At 33.9% G+C, this 13,358-nt stretch overlaps 1 protein-coding gene across 1 annotated transcript; it reads right to left on the bottom strand.

Annotated features, from left to right (window-relative positions):
* Positions 1 to 1,465: 1,465 nt before the first annotated feature.
* On the bottom strand, positions 1,466 to 8,679 carry LOC145579005 (FAD-linked sulfhydryl oxidase ERV1-like). Its single transcript, XM_081636293.1, has 6 exons — positions 8,399 to 8,679; positions 6,799 to 6,876; positions 6,528 to 6,575; positions 5,568 to 5,632; positions 2,225 to 2,302; positions 1,466 to 1,802 (listed from the first exon to the last, which is right to left on the bottom strand). Exons 1-6 carry the CDS (start codon positions 8,582 to 8,584, stop codon positions 1,688 to 1,690), a joined length of 570 nt encoding a protein of 189 aa, XP_081492419.1. The 5' UTR covers positions 8,585 to 8,679; the 3' UTR covers positions 1,466 to 1,687.
* Between the last annotated feature and the right edge of the window lie 4,679 nt (positions 8,680 to 13,358).

Here is a 13,358-nt window from a genome sequence, read left to right as displayed (position 1 = left end):
TTTTATTTTAACAGACTTATCTAAAGCCTAATTATTAAACATGGAATAATTTTGTTTTCCTTTTGAATGACGGATAAATGGGGACCGCCATGATTTGTTTTTAGCATTTAGTTGTTTTATAAGTTGAACAGTTTGTTAGGCAGTCATATATGACAGTTCGATATTTATTCATTGTGTTGTTCAATCAAATGCCAAACTGCCCCATGAATAACAACATTGTGAAATTGTGCCAAAACTTATGAATTACGATTAATCCTTTTCAGTAACAGTATACAAAAGTGTATGTAATAGACTTCCAGAATCAGGTTCACAAAACTTTACCTAACATGAAAATAGCGGGTTTGCGTTGAGCTTTTTTTAACCGATAATGTGCTAACCCAAATTCGAGCCCAAGCGAGTCTCAAGTGTGATAGTCTAACTAAACAAGTTCACATCTTAAGCATATCTGCATATGTTATTACCCTCAAAGTCAAGTATCAAAAATTAATTGATCAACCCAAAACAACCTAAATATTCTACTCTTGGTTTAAAAAAAACCCATGTAAACCAAAATAATAAATGAATCGCAATCAAGTCAAGTCAACCCAAACCCAAACTTATAACTATGCCGGCTAGGTGTGTTAAGGCCGAGCTAGATGGTTCATGGGTTGAGTAGGTGTGACACAAGATCTGCACAAGTAAGGGTTGGGGTGGGCCAAGTCCCACGGCTGGGTCAAAAGAGGTGAATTCGATTTGAACCTTCACATTTGGACTTCTAAATGCCCCCCCTCTCAAAATAAAAGTAACCACTTGTACCCTTGATCTTGATTTATGAGAAATGGACGTTTGGTTTACCGTTTCTCCCTCCTCCCCTACCATGATCTACACCCTCAAAACACCATCGCCACCTCCTTACCTCTCGCCCGCACATGAAAGCCAGCCCCACCGATTTCAAAACCAACCCACCATCCAACAACCCTCAAAAACCACCCACAAACAAAAAAAAAACCCACCTCCCTAAAAACCTAGCCCCACACAAAAACCCAGCTGTTTTGGAGGTGGTTTTCGTGATTAAGGAAGTTTTAGAGGTGGTTGTGTGATTTAGGGATGGTGTTTATGACGGTTTAGCAATAGTGGTTGTGATTTTGTCGTTTAGTGGTGGTTTAAGAATGTGATAGAACTGATAATGATGGTTTCATGAGGTGATGGTGGTTTTAAAGTTCAGATGTGGTTTAGGGAGGTGGTAGTAGTGGTTTAGATCTGGTGGTTGTGGCAATTTTTGGTTTTGGAGATGGTAGTGGCAGTTAGCCAGTAAGGGCAGCTTTACACAAAAACTAACGGATTCATTAACATCTAAATAACAGCAAGGGTGCCACATGGTTCCTATATGGACCTGAGGGTACCACATGGAACCAAGTTTGAAGGAATACAACATATTGAAGTAAAGACCTCAAGGATACCATGTGGAAAAACCCTGCGTTTTTTCCGGTTATTTCCAAAACGAATAAGTTATAGGCACTTGTTTGCAAAATTTCCTTAGAATATAAAGTAACCCAATAAGTTGCGTTTTTATGCAACTCAGAGGGACCAAATTGTTGTGTAGGGCAGAACTAGTGTTTTATCCCTTGTAACCTCAGAAATCCAAATAGTATATAAGAACCAGTCATACAAGATAATCTTGATATTAACAAAAGAAGATTGAATAGTCTCATATGTCATCCCCAAAGGTTGTAGTTCCCTGTAAATCACATAGACGTTGCTCGCAGTCCAGCTTGCCCCATCTAGCATCAACTCGCTCGCAAGGGAATATGGGCTTGCTTAGGCTGTTGAACAAAATAAGATTGAAAAGAATAGAATTAAAAGCACTTCTGCAAAGTAATATGTCTTCTATTCCAAACGGATAATGATTACCGTCACAAAATTCTAAAATTAGACTTTGACTTTTATATTAAATTGGTCTTGAATAGTAGTTTCACATACTCCGTAATAAAGATTATTTAGTCATAGGCTTATAAGCTAGTCAGTAATTAGAATTGCAATCGATACATAAGATTCAGCAATCAAGAAAAATAGTTTTTTGTATGTCATATTCAAGATCAGATTATCAATCACCCTAATAGTATCAGAACCTGTAATCCTTTTAACAGCATCCATCAGATGCTTAAAATTAGAAGTTTAGAACTACTCATAAGTTTACCAGCCTGCAATAGAATATTTTGCCAAATTATACAAACACGCTTCTTACCTTCTGTTAACAACATTATGAACATGACATAGCCATTGAGAGAACTCAGCTTGAGATCCAGCTTGAACAGGATTTGCTCTGTTTCATAAAAATTTAAATCACTCTGATAAAAAGAGAGAGAGATAAAAATTGTTATACTTAGTTTGCTAGCAGAAGATGCAAATTGTAACCAGAATTTTACCACATATGATGTAATTGACAACAGATAAATAAATAAAATTGTCTGCATAAATGATAGTGAACGAGATTCTGTAACCACACAATGTCTTAAGCAAGTAGGCAACCTTAAAACACAGTTGTAATTCAACACAAGGGGGTGGATATAACGGCAACAATAGCTGAAAATCATGTTGATGTTAAATGTCTGAAGGGGACACAGTTCTCTAAAGCTATAAACGAAACAGGTCACTAAAAGGTCAGTTTGCAAACTCCCACAATGAATTTTCAATTTAAAAGACATATACTATGAAATTATGATTTATAGCCTATAGGCCAATATTTAAATAAGAATCCTTGCAACAAATATAGCCTGCGGCTCACTGATATTCACATAGTCCGGCCTTTTGTCATTACTAGTGCCAATTTCTCTTTGCAATAACAATATGAACTCCTATTAAGCTCAAAGCTTTAATACTCCCTTCATTCCCAAATAAAAGTACTGTTTTATCCAAAAAAATTATCCTTAAATAAGTCTCATTTTACCTTATCCATTCTTTATCCACTTTTAATCATGCAAACCCTACAATCTCAATTTTTTTTTTTTTTTTTTTATTCACTTTTAATCAACCAAAATTCACCAACATTTATTCATCTTCAAAAAAACAAGTACAAAAGACATATTTAAGCACGGAGGGAGTAATTGATTTTACACTATACACCTCTAAGATCTTTAGAACTCTAGACAATATTTATAAAATAAAAATAAAAATAAAAAATAAAATTCCATCCTTACCTTTGCATTAAGGGATGGAACTATAGCTACCCTTCCAACGAAACATATTTCTGCAATTCAAATTGCAATACTACAGTACTACGGTAGACACCTAAAAACGTCTCCCCAAATTTAAACCCGATGAGGAACCTTTCATCGCCGTTACTAGATAGGTTGCGTATTAAATGTGCAGAGTTCTTAAAACCATAGCCTTAACCACCACATTTCATTTATTACGCCTAAACCAACCCAATATTAGCCCAAATATCCATTTACTAGCCCAAACCTTTTTAATCTTTTTTTCTTAATTTTTAATTAAGCCAAAACCATAAAACCATAAACCCTAAAAGCAGTATTCAAAATAACGGAAATGGCGCCTAAATATTCTGCATTTTGTGAAAATTAGATTTATTTTAATCAAACGGTATTTTTCAAAACTGGAAATGTACCGCATCACGTAATAGTGTACCGTGCCACAGTACATTATTTTCCGGATTTCTTTTAAAACGCGTTTTCTGGATATAATTTGTACCGTGGCACGTCACAGGTACCGTGACACAGTAATCATACAGTACAATGTGCCGTGTCGCGGTACATTTCTTTTTTTAGCGGTGCTATTTTTTATCCTTTCATGCTTTTACCTCATTTTGAGGACCAACAGACACAATCTTCTCTTCTCATTTTCTCCCTAATGCTTATGCATTAAGCACGATTCTCATAACGTCGTCATACTTCCCCTAAGCACTCCAAAGAGTCCATACTATACCCGAATTTCTCTTCTTAAACCAAGGCGTGAAAGGTAGAGCCGAATGAGGGTTTGGATCAAATCAACTCTACTTTTATTATTGTTTTTATTTAATTTAAATGCAATTTTAATTATTATTTTCCTTGAATTTACTAAGGTGTTTATTATTTTATAGTTACAAGCAAACACAATCAAAGTAAGACATTATATTCCTATTATTTTTATTATATTACTAATGATTTTATCATGATTTTCATATATTAATCGTTATGCTTTATGGTTAAATTGCTTCCATTATTAATGTTTAATCCATTGTACTTTTAAATCACCTTTTGCATGTTTAAAAGGAATGTGTAATTGAAAATCACTACAAATAAGAGAATTTGGACAACCAGGTTAAATACCTTTTATTTTATTTGTTAATTAAAGTGATCACTAATATTTAGAATTATGTGTGCATTAATATTTAACTTATTTAGCTTAATCTAGTTTGGAGCAAAATAAATCTTTGTTTGGATGCTTTTAAGATTACAGGAAATATTTTTTATTATAAGAATCGAGTAGAGGCCAACTTCATGCCAATACGGGTGAAATTGACTTTCATGACTCAACTTCATACCATCATCCCGATCCTTCATTCGTGGTTCGTAACCAAATGGAATTAGTAATCTCATGGATTATAAATTGGGTGTAATCTTCATGGATGAAATCGTTGTTGCATTTCGTTTGGTCACTTTTCGTGATTCCCTATAATGATCCGTGAAAGATTTACAAGTTCTTTTACAAACTTGTTAGCGACTCCCTTCTTTTTTGTCTTTTATCTTATAATGTCAAATCTCATTTCCTATGATTGTCAAGCATTTCACAACATGCTTACGTAGGTGCGCTTCGATTGACACCTACATCTACCGCAGATTAACTTTCACTTTGTTTTATCACCATGTAATTATGAAGCTTTAGACCTCAGCACCAAACGCATAAGACTACACACGACATTCTTAAACATCTCCATTGATGCACATACATGACCAAACAATTATTAGCATTGGAAAGCCCCAACACCAAAATACATTACTAGGATCAATTCAAACATAATACAAGTTCATTTCCTTACTGTATCATGCAATCAAACCTAAGTAATCAGCTTTGGGAACAAAGATACAAATGCCACATGTAATAAAGTATTCTTTACAGCCCACCAGGTATTGGAGCAACTATTAGCGCAAGATATCGTTCTTTATCCTCCACAAAAAAATTTGACAAAAGGGGAAAAAGACAAATTTTCTCAAAAAGTTATCAGGTGATACACACAAGTCTAGCCAATCCATAGAAAGATTTCTTATTTTCCATCATATGTTATGATACGCATGTTCCATATGGTACATCCATCATTTAAGATTTACACAAATGAGCTTTCTATATAATTCTGCAGACTCCCAAGGTTATTTTATAAAAAAAATCATTATGATTCCACTATCTCAAGCCCAGAAGAGTTTAGACAATTGTTTTGAGCATGTAAACTGGCCTATGAATGAGCAGTTTCTTAAATCCACACTCTAAGGATTTCCACGTTGATGATTCAAATACAACTGAACCAACCCACAACAATTTAGCGAAAACATGAACCACCATCACTTTATGGGCCTAGAAAGGAAATGAATGTGTACCTTAAAACTTCTTTAAAGTGATCTGCACATTCCTTACATGGATACATCCGTGATAAAATTGCCATCTGCAAGCAGCATAGATTTTTATATTCTTATGCCAATTAGTCAGTAGGAGAACAAAAAATTACAAAGGACAAGAAATAAAATATAATTCATGCATAAATAACAGCCCAAAATTTATTTATTTTTGAATTGTTAATAAAAGTGGTCACAAAACATTAAGTAGTAATATTTATTACTATGCCTAAGATATCCATCTAGAATGAGTCATGGATGAGAGAAATTGGGAGGTAAAAGAACTACCACCTATGATAATCTAGTGATATCATATTATAAATTTATATTATATTGAAGAAGGATTTTCCGAACAAAGGTAGTTAGAAACAATAACATAATAAAGACCACGGATACCGGATTAACTAATCTCCCCAGAACTACAATTTAAAATGTTGTATAGTTGAATACTTTTGGACAATTTCAACAAGTGACAATGGTATTGTTGTACCTAGAGTTGGCAATTCTTAACCTAATATGATCTCGACTTGAAATTACTAAATAGATCCTGAACCCTGCCTCGATTTAACCCAACAAGCTAAGAAACACACGCAATGCACGCGTGTGCAATATAAGAAATCTCTCTCTCTCTCTCAGGGGTGGGAGGGGGAGAGTGGTTTATTCGTCAAAAGAACCTCAACAAGTAATCATGGAATCAAATCAGTCATAATTTTCCCTCATGCACTGTATTTAACATTACACTGCCTTTTTGTTTGTTCACCTACTGCGCTCAGAAACACCATATAGAAGCCACAGAAGCAACATAATAAAGACATGAAAGTACATTGTGGGTGTGATGGGGTCCAAAAACCAATAATTCAACCTCCTCCAAATTCCCTTGAGTGATTCATTCATTAACATTCGAACAAATTCCAAATAGAACATGTGGAAGGCAATGCAACTTACCAGTTCTTTCACATCCTTCTTTTGCTGCCTAGTTGGGTGCTCAGGATACTAGAAAAAACAAATCGGAATTCATGTCACTCTACCGTGAAAGTAATAAATTCAAAAAAGTGTATTACCTATTAACAGTTGATTACAATTCTTTTATTTGCTTAAGGGAAAAGATAAAGATAAAATGTCAACTTCCTTAATCCTTAGAACCTGTGAATCACGAAGAGAAAGTGCAAGTGCACAGATAAAGAATTAAAGATGCTTGTCATGACAAGAAGAGTACCTGAGCCGCAAGAGTGTGAAGAAATGTCCAGGTGGACCTTCCAAGATCCTCCTTCGTCACTGGCTGAGAGGCTTTACCCTATATTAAAGGAGTCAAACCAAACCTAAGAGGAAAGCAATGGGCTTCAGCATTAAAAATAAGCAAACATTGCTTAACATGACCAATGCAATCCACCAAGTCTTAAGCCTGCATATGCCTTAAGGTGTTCAAAGGATAAGCAACCACAAAGAAAGTGACTGATAAAAATACATATAATGGCTTTTTATTTTTTTTGTTCTCCGTTTTGAAAATGCAAGGAAATAAGAAGTCTAGGATTGCCTTCTCTTAAGGCAGAAAGCTAGCTAATGTAAAAGTACATAATGATATGTTCATTCCCAAATGATATAGACCTTGATGGGCAAGAAAATGGGACAAAAGATGAATCCACTTGGTTTCAGACTTGGTACAACACAAAGAAACTATTCCCTTTTGTTTTCACAACCAAAAAAACTGTTCAGAAGGCCTACAAGAAGATCAAAAAATAAGGGATTGTATAAAAATTATGTACAAAAAAAACAAGAGCATCCTTGAGTGCCGAAGGCATCCTAGGGGTGATCTCATAGTTCCTACGGGATGGAGAAGATGGGGTCGGTCCATGGATTTTCCTTCCTTTTGCCGCATTTACTCAAAGGGTTGAAAGGGAGATAGTGAAAATATTTGGAAGTGAATGAGCAAGATATTGAGGAATTGACTAAATACCTATCAACGAATTCCTAGAATTTCAAAGGATGCAGCAACCCTATCAGCTTCTTTACACACACGATGTATGCTGATTACATTAAAAGGAGTCTGTGAGATGACACAGTTTCTTCACATTGAATTAAAGATAGACAATTCAACCCTTTCTAAAATCTCACTAACCAAAACAATAGGCAATGCAACAGACCAAATGAACTTCGGCCTTATGCAACTTTTTTGATGCCACTAACAATGTGGCCATGTGGGTTCATCCAGACTCCAGAGCATCTTCAAACACTGAAATCAATCAGCTCATCGCTTCCAAGATGGCACAACACATCCATACCTTCCTCATGTAACACATATAGCATAATTCATAATTAGACTATCTCCATGTCTTCTTAAAACTAAACAAGGTAAGGATAATTCTATAGCTCTAATTCTAACATTCAAAGAAAATTGGCTGCAAAATATTTAGAATCATCAAGTGGAAGAATTGTAAGAAGTCCAGCCGAAATCGTAGGGCAAAATCTAAGGAGAGTGAGATACATGCACCCTAGCTATTAATGTTGGATAATTTTGTTTCTTAAAAATCCCTCCAAACTGCATATTCCAATTGATTTTCAGAATTCAGCTTCCTCAAACCCTTAATTACCAAACAAAACCCAATACCAAAATTCACAATGCACACAATAACCCCAGCTACTATATTCTCGATATATCAATAGTAGATGAAGTTTAACACACAAAATTCGAAGTTAGGAGAGCATTTAACAAATGGGTAATCGAATTTAACAAAAGGGTATAACATAATCATAAAAATCAAATCATAAACAAAGTTTCAAATTGAAATAATAATCTAATAAAATAAAGGGAAAAATACCTTAGCTGAAATGTCAGTAGGGTGTGATGAATTTGGCTTATTGGAAGGGGATAGAGAAAGAAGAGGCTTTTCATTGGAAGGTGAAGGGTGAATAGCTAAGCCAGTGAAGGAGAAAAGTTGGATTTGAATAGAATTTGAAATTCTTTGGAAGGTTTTGAAGATGGGTTCTAATGGATTCTCAGACATGGGTGGAAGACAGAGGAAGTGAGAGTGTGTAGACTGCAGAGGGTGAACCAAAATCAGAACTCTTCTAGTCTTCTGTGGTTTAAGACCGAAACCGCGTTTAATTATTTTGATAAACAAAATTTGTATGTTAAATGGCAAAATGGTAAGTGAACCAACCTAAACTAGTATTTAGCTCATACAATGTACGGGTTAAATTTGTTGGTAAAATGTTTGTTTTATAGGGAAATTGTTCTGTGTAGCCTTAAGGTTTTAAAAAATGCACCGTTTATCCCTAAAAACTTTCAAATGCACAGTGTACCCCTGAGGTTTGTAAGAACTTACACCAAATACCCCTAGACTCATATAACAAATGATAATTTTGTTAAATTGAGACCCCATATAGGCTATAAGCATCAAATTCTATTAAATTGTTACAGTGTAATGCTAGTATAATGCTAAACTATTTAATTATCAAGCAAACTTAATTGATAAATCAAATTCTAACACTTTAAAGTTTAGGATTTAGAATTATCGATGGAGTTCAAATTTTGATGTAATTTATGCTTTTAGGCAATTTTACTCCATAAATATAAAGTACTAAAAATGAGTCAGTGTGTGGGCATAATTATAATTTGATAAGTCAATGATATGTGCATTTGTAAGACAATCAGGGTATGTGGTGCATTTTTTTACAAACCCCAAGGGTAAATGGTGCATTTGAAAGTTTTCAAGGGTACACGGTACATTTTTCAAAACTTCAAGGGTACAAGGAACAATTTCCCTTTTTTATATAGACAAAACATATATTTAATTTCATCAAAAAAAAAATTTAAAAAAAAAATCGATACATACATTTAATCTCATGAAATCTAGCCAGAAAAAAAATATTTATTATTTGTATTAATAGGTGTACATATCATCACGAACTGCATTAAGTAATTACAACATAATTTAAACAAAAAATAAATCAATAAATTCATCAAAATTAAATTTATAAAGTATTAATTTTGTCATTTTGTGATAGATTTCATGAAATTAAAGGTATGATCTCTGTAATTTTTTTTTTGACAGATGTTTCTCTGTAATTTATTTGGCAATGTATGTCCAAAAAGATATATTTGATAAATTAATGAAAGCTATCACACAAAATTACAAAATTAATATTTTGAATAGACTATTACATAAAAATGAAAATCGACTCATCCATCAACCCCATTTTCATTTAGAACTTAAAAAATACATAAAGGAACGGAAAAGTTTAGAGAAATTAAAATGTAAAAATTGACTTAAAAAACACATAAAATATGTGAAATTAATATAAGGGGAAGAACACTTGTAACTGACCTTTAAAAATGCATAGAGATTACAGGTAGGATCGAGAAAGAAAGATGATTGATCAAGTAACATTGAATAATTGAAAATTAATTTATTTGTAAATATTAAATAGAGAAACTTTAGAGGAATAGTGTCATTTGGAAAATGATAATGATCGAAACCATTGTTAGTGTCATTTGGGAAATGATATGAAAGCAGTATTGGAAGAAGTAGAAAAACTACCAAACAAAAACCAAAAAAAAAAAAAAATAGAAAAAAGAAAAATCCTACGTGGCACTCTATATGGCCTTTAAATTTTCCTGTTATTAAATATTAGTATAGATGTCTGGTCAACTTGGAATTTTTGTAAATTTATTAAAGACAATGCGATCCATACTTAATAAAGGGTTGTTAGTTTATTTAAAATTTTGTCATTTGATAAACAAATTCTGTTTATCATAATGATAAACTTGTATTTTCTCAACACTTCATGTATGAATACATGACCCAACATCGCCCGATTCAAAGATTTTTTATTTTTTATTTTTTTTATATCTATAAATAAAATATAAAAGTTCGAAATTGAATCCAAATTCCATAATTTTGTCAAACATATCACTATAAATATAAGAGAGCGTATTGCGTGCAGATGCCTGCACACAAATTTCCGTGCGGCTGGCTTGGCTAATATGTTTTACTTGTTGGCTGGTATGTTTCATGTGTTAGCTGATATGTTTCATTTGTTAGCTAGTATGTTTCATTTGTTGGCTGATATGATTTTTGTGTTGGCTAATACATTGTTTTTGTTGGCTGATATATTTTTTTAATTTTTGATAGGTTCTTTTGTTAGCTGATATTAGACATCATTTGGCTTATATTTTTCTTTAGTTGGCTTATATATATTTTTCCTTGGTTGATATGTATATCTTAATTGTTGGTTTATATATTTTATTTTGTTGGTGTACCTGTTGCTTTAGTTGGCTGATACGCTTCATTTGTTGGCTGATTTGTTCCTTTTGGTTGGTTGATAAGCACCTTTTATTGGCTGATATACTCTTCTTGTTGGCTTATATGTATCTTTTGTTGGCTGATAGATTTCTTTTGTTGGTTGATACATTTTTATTAATGTCTTTAATGTTGAGTTGTTAACTGATACGAAATATCAATTAGCTAATATATATACTTGTATTGGCTGGTGTACAAAATATATACAAGTACAAAATTTTTTATTACATTCTCTCTCATCTTTCCCGCTGATCTTCCTTTCTTTCTCACAAAACATATCAACCAACTCCAAGAGCCCAAGATTTATTTCTCTCTCTTCTAATCCCATCACCACCAACACTACCACTACGGCACCACCACACTCTCTCTCCTTCCTGCTGCAGCACCCACCCAGCACCAACACAACCACACACCACCACATTCTCTCTCCTTCCTGTTGCAGCCCCTACCCACCACCAACACAACCACACACCAGCGACACCACCACTCTCTGTTCTTCCTGCTGCAGCCACGCCGGAGCCCAGCCCAACCACGCAAACCAGAAGCACCACTAGCGAAAGCCTCCACCGCCAGCGAACGGCTCCTCCGATCCACCAACGAACACCCCCATATTCCCATATCGCAAATATAAATTGTCAATCGCAAATCGTAGCAATGGTGGTGCGAAATCGCAAATCATCAATTTGATTCAATAGCCAATTCGAAACAATACCCCTTTGGATTAATTATAATTGTTTATGCAATTGATGTGAATTTCTGATTTTAATTTAGATCTAGAAACAAGGAAAAGCATAAGAGAGAGGAAGAGAAAGGAAGAGAAGAAAGGGAGAGAAAGAGAAGACAAAATGGTACGAGACGTCGGGACGCACAAGCACTTGGGTGCGGGTGCCCGCACCCAATAGTTTGTGTAAATATAATTCACAACACATTGATATAAAACCAAAGGTGTAGCAACCTATTTAAGGTGTTTCATTCACTTATTTTTCACTTATCTAAACTTACATGAACTTATATAAACATAATAACTTTCTTAAAACTTACTCCCACCGTCCCCAATTGTTTTCCCAATAGAAATATCAAATATGTCACCTTATTAAGTTTTGGTTGAGTAGAATTAACGAGAGAGAAAAGTGGTGGGACCTAAAAAAAATTGTGAGAGTAAAGTGGTAATCCTCCCTATGTACATTGTATAGAGCAATCTTTAAGAGCATTCTCAACAATGAGGAAAAAATTCTCTCTCTACCCATTTTCTCTCTCTAAAATCCTCATTTTCCTCATGAGGAAATTTGGTGAGGAAATTTTATCCCACCAATGATAAAAAAAAAAATTCCTCGCCACTTTCTCTCTTACTATTTTAAATATCCTACTTACATTTTCTCTCTCCTATAAATCACTATATTTTATTAACTTATGTTTTTATTACAATATAATTTTTTATAAAATAACGATTATGAAACAACTACATCTAATTATAATTAATTTGTTAATTAATAATATTTAATTAATTATTTGACAGTATTTATAATTTTAATTAAGAATTTACAAGCACCAATCAATCATTTGATTAAAAACTCATTTATTTTTAGAAGTTCGATAACATTACAAAGATAAATATTTTACGACTACTTTAAATTTTAACGACTACATTAAATTAAAGAGGTACGACTTCGATTAATTATTTTACAAACTAAAATAATTAACGACATCTTAATTGTTTACTCATCGCTAGAACTATAGTTTTGTCAAATGTGTTCAACCTTTAACCAAATCTGTTTTTAGAGAAAAATGTGTTTCTCTATCACATAGGGAAATTCTTCTATGAATATACGTGTCGAAATCAAGGTTAGGCGGTCGGCCAACGTTATATTCAAAAGGCTCGTTGTTGTTCACTGTGGCACTTGTACTTGGTCTTGTTAATTGTGGTTGATCTTCTTCATAGTACCTTCTCAAAACTTCAGCCCGAATGTAGTTGTGGCGTTCATCCTCGACAATCATGTTGTGCATAATGATACAAGTTTTCATTATGTCACACAAAATGTATTCGTCAAACGCAAGTGAGGGTTGTCGTAATATTGTAAACCTAGCTTGTAAAACACCAAAAGCTCGTTCAACGTCCTTCCATGTCGCAGCTTGTTTTTTAGTAAATAATTTGTCCTTCTGAATTTGAGGATGTGTTATTCCTTGAATGAAAGTAGCCCATTTTAGGTAAATGCCGACCGTCCGCCAAATAATATCCAATATTTTACTCATGGTCATTCACTGAAAAATTTATTGGAGGTGCTCGGCCATGCAAGACATCCCCAAATACCGGGGAACGGTATAGGACATTAAGATCATTACAAGTTCCGAGGATTCCAAAGAATGCATGCCAAATCCATAAATCTTGATCTGCTACAGCTTCTAGAATTAGGGCCATTCTTACTCCGGCCTGCGTATTGTGCTTTCCATGCCGTAGGACAATTCTTCCATTCCCAAT

The sequence above is a fragment of the Chenopodium album genome, chromosome 14 (assembly GCF_948465745.1).
Source record: "Chenopodium album chromosome 14, dcCheAlbu1.1, whole genome shotgun sequence".
In the NCBI taxonomy this organism is placed as follows: Eukaryota; Viridiplantae; Streptophyta; class Magnoliopsida; order Caryophyllales; family Amaranthaceae; genus Chenopodium; species Chenopodium album.
Note: the sequence above shows the minus strand (reverse complement) of the source record. Positions and strands in the feature narration are given on the sequence as shown.

Coding starts and splice junctions, on each gene's coding strand:
- LOC145579005 (XM_081636293.1), bottom strand. CDS start 8,584: ATGTCTGAGAATCCATTAGAACCCATCTTCAAAACCTTCCAAAGAATT. Junction 6,576..6,798: donor TTCACACTCTTGCGGCTCAG/GTACTCTTCTTG, acceptor TGTTTTTTCTAG/TATCCTGAGCACCCAACTAG. Junction 2,303..5,567: donor CACTTTAAAGAAGTTTTAAG/GTACACATTCAT, acceptor TTTATGAAACAG/AGCAAATCCTGTTCAAGCTG.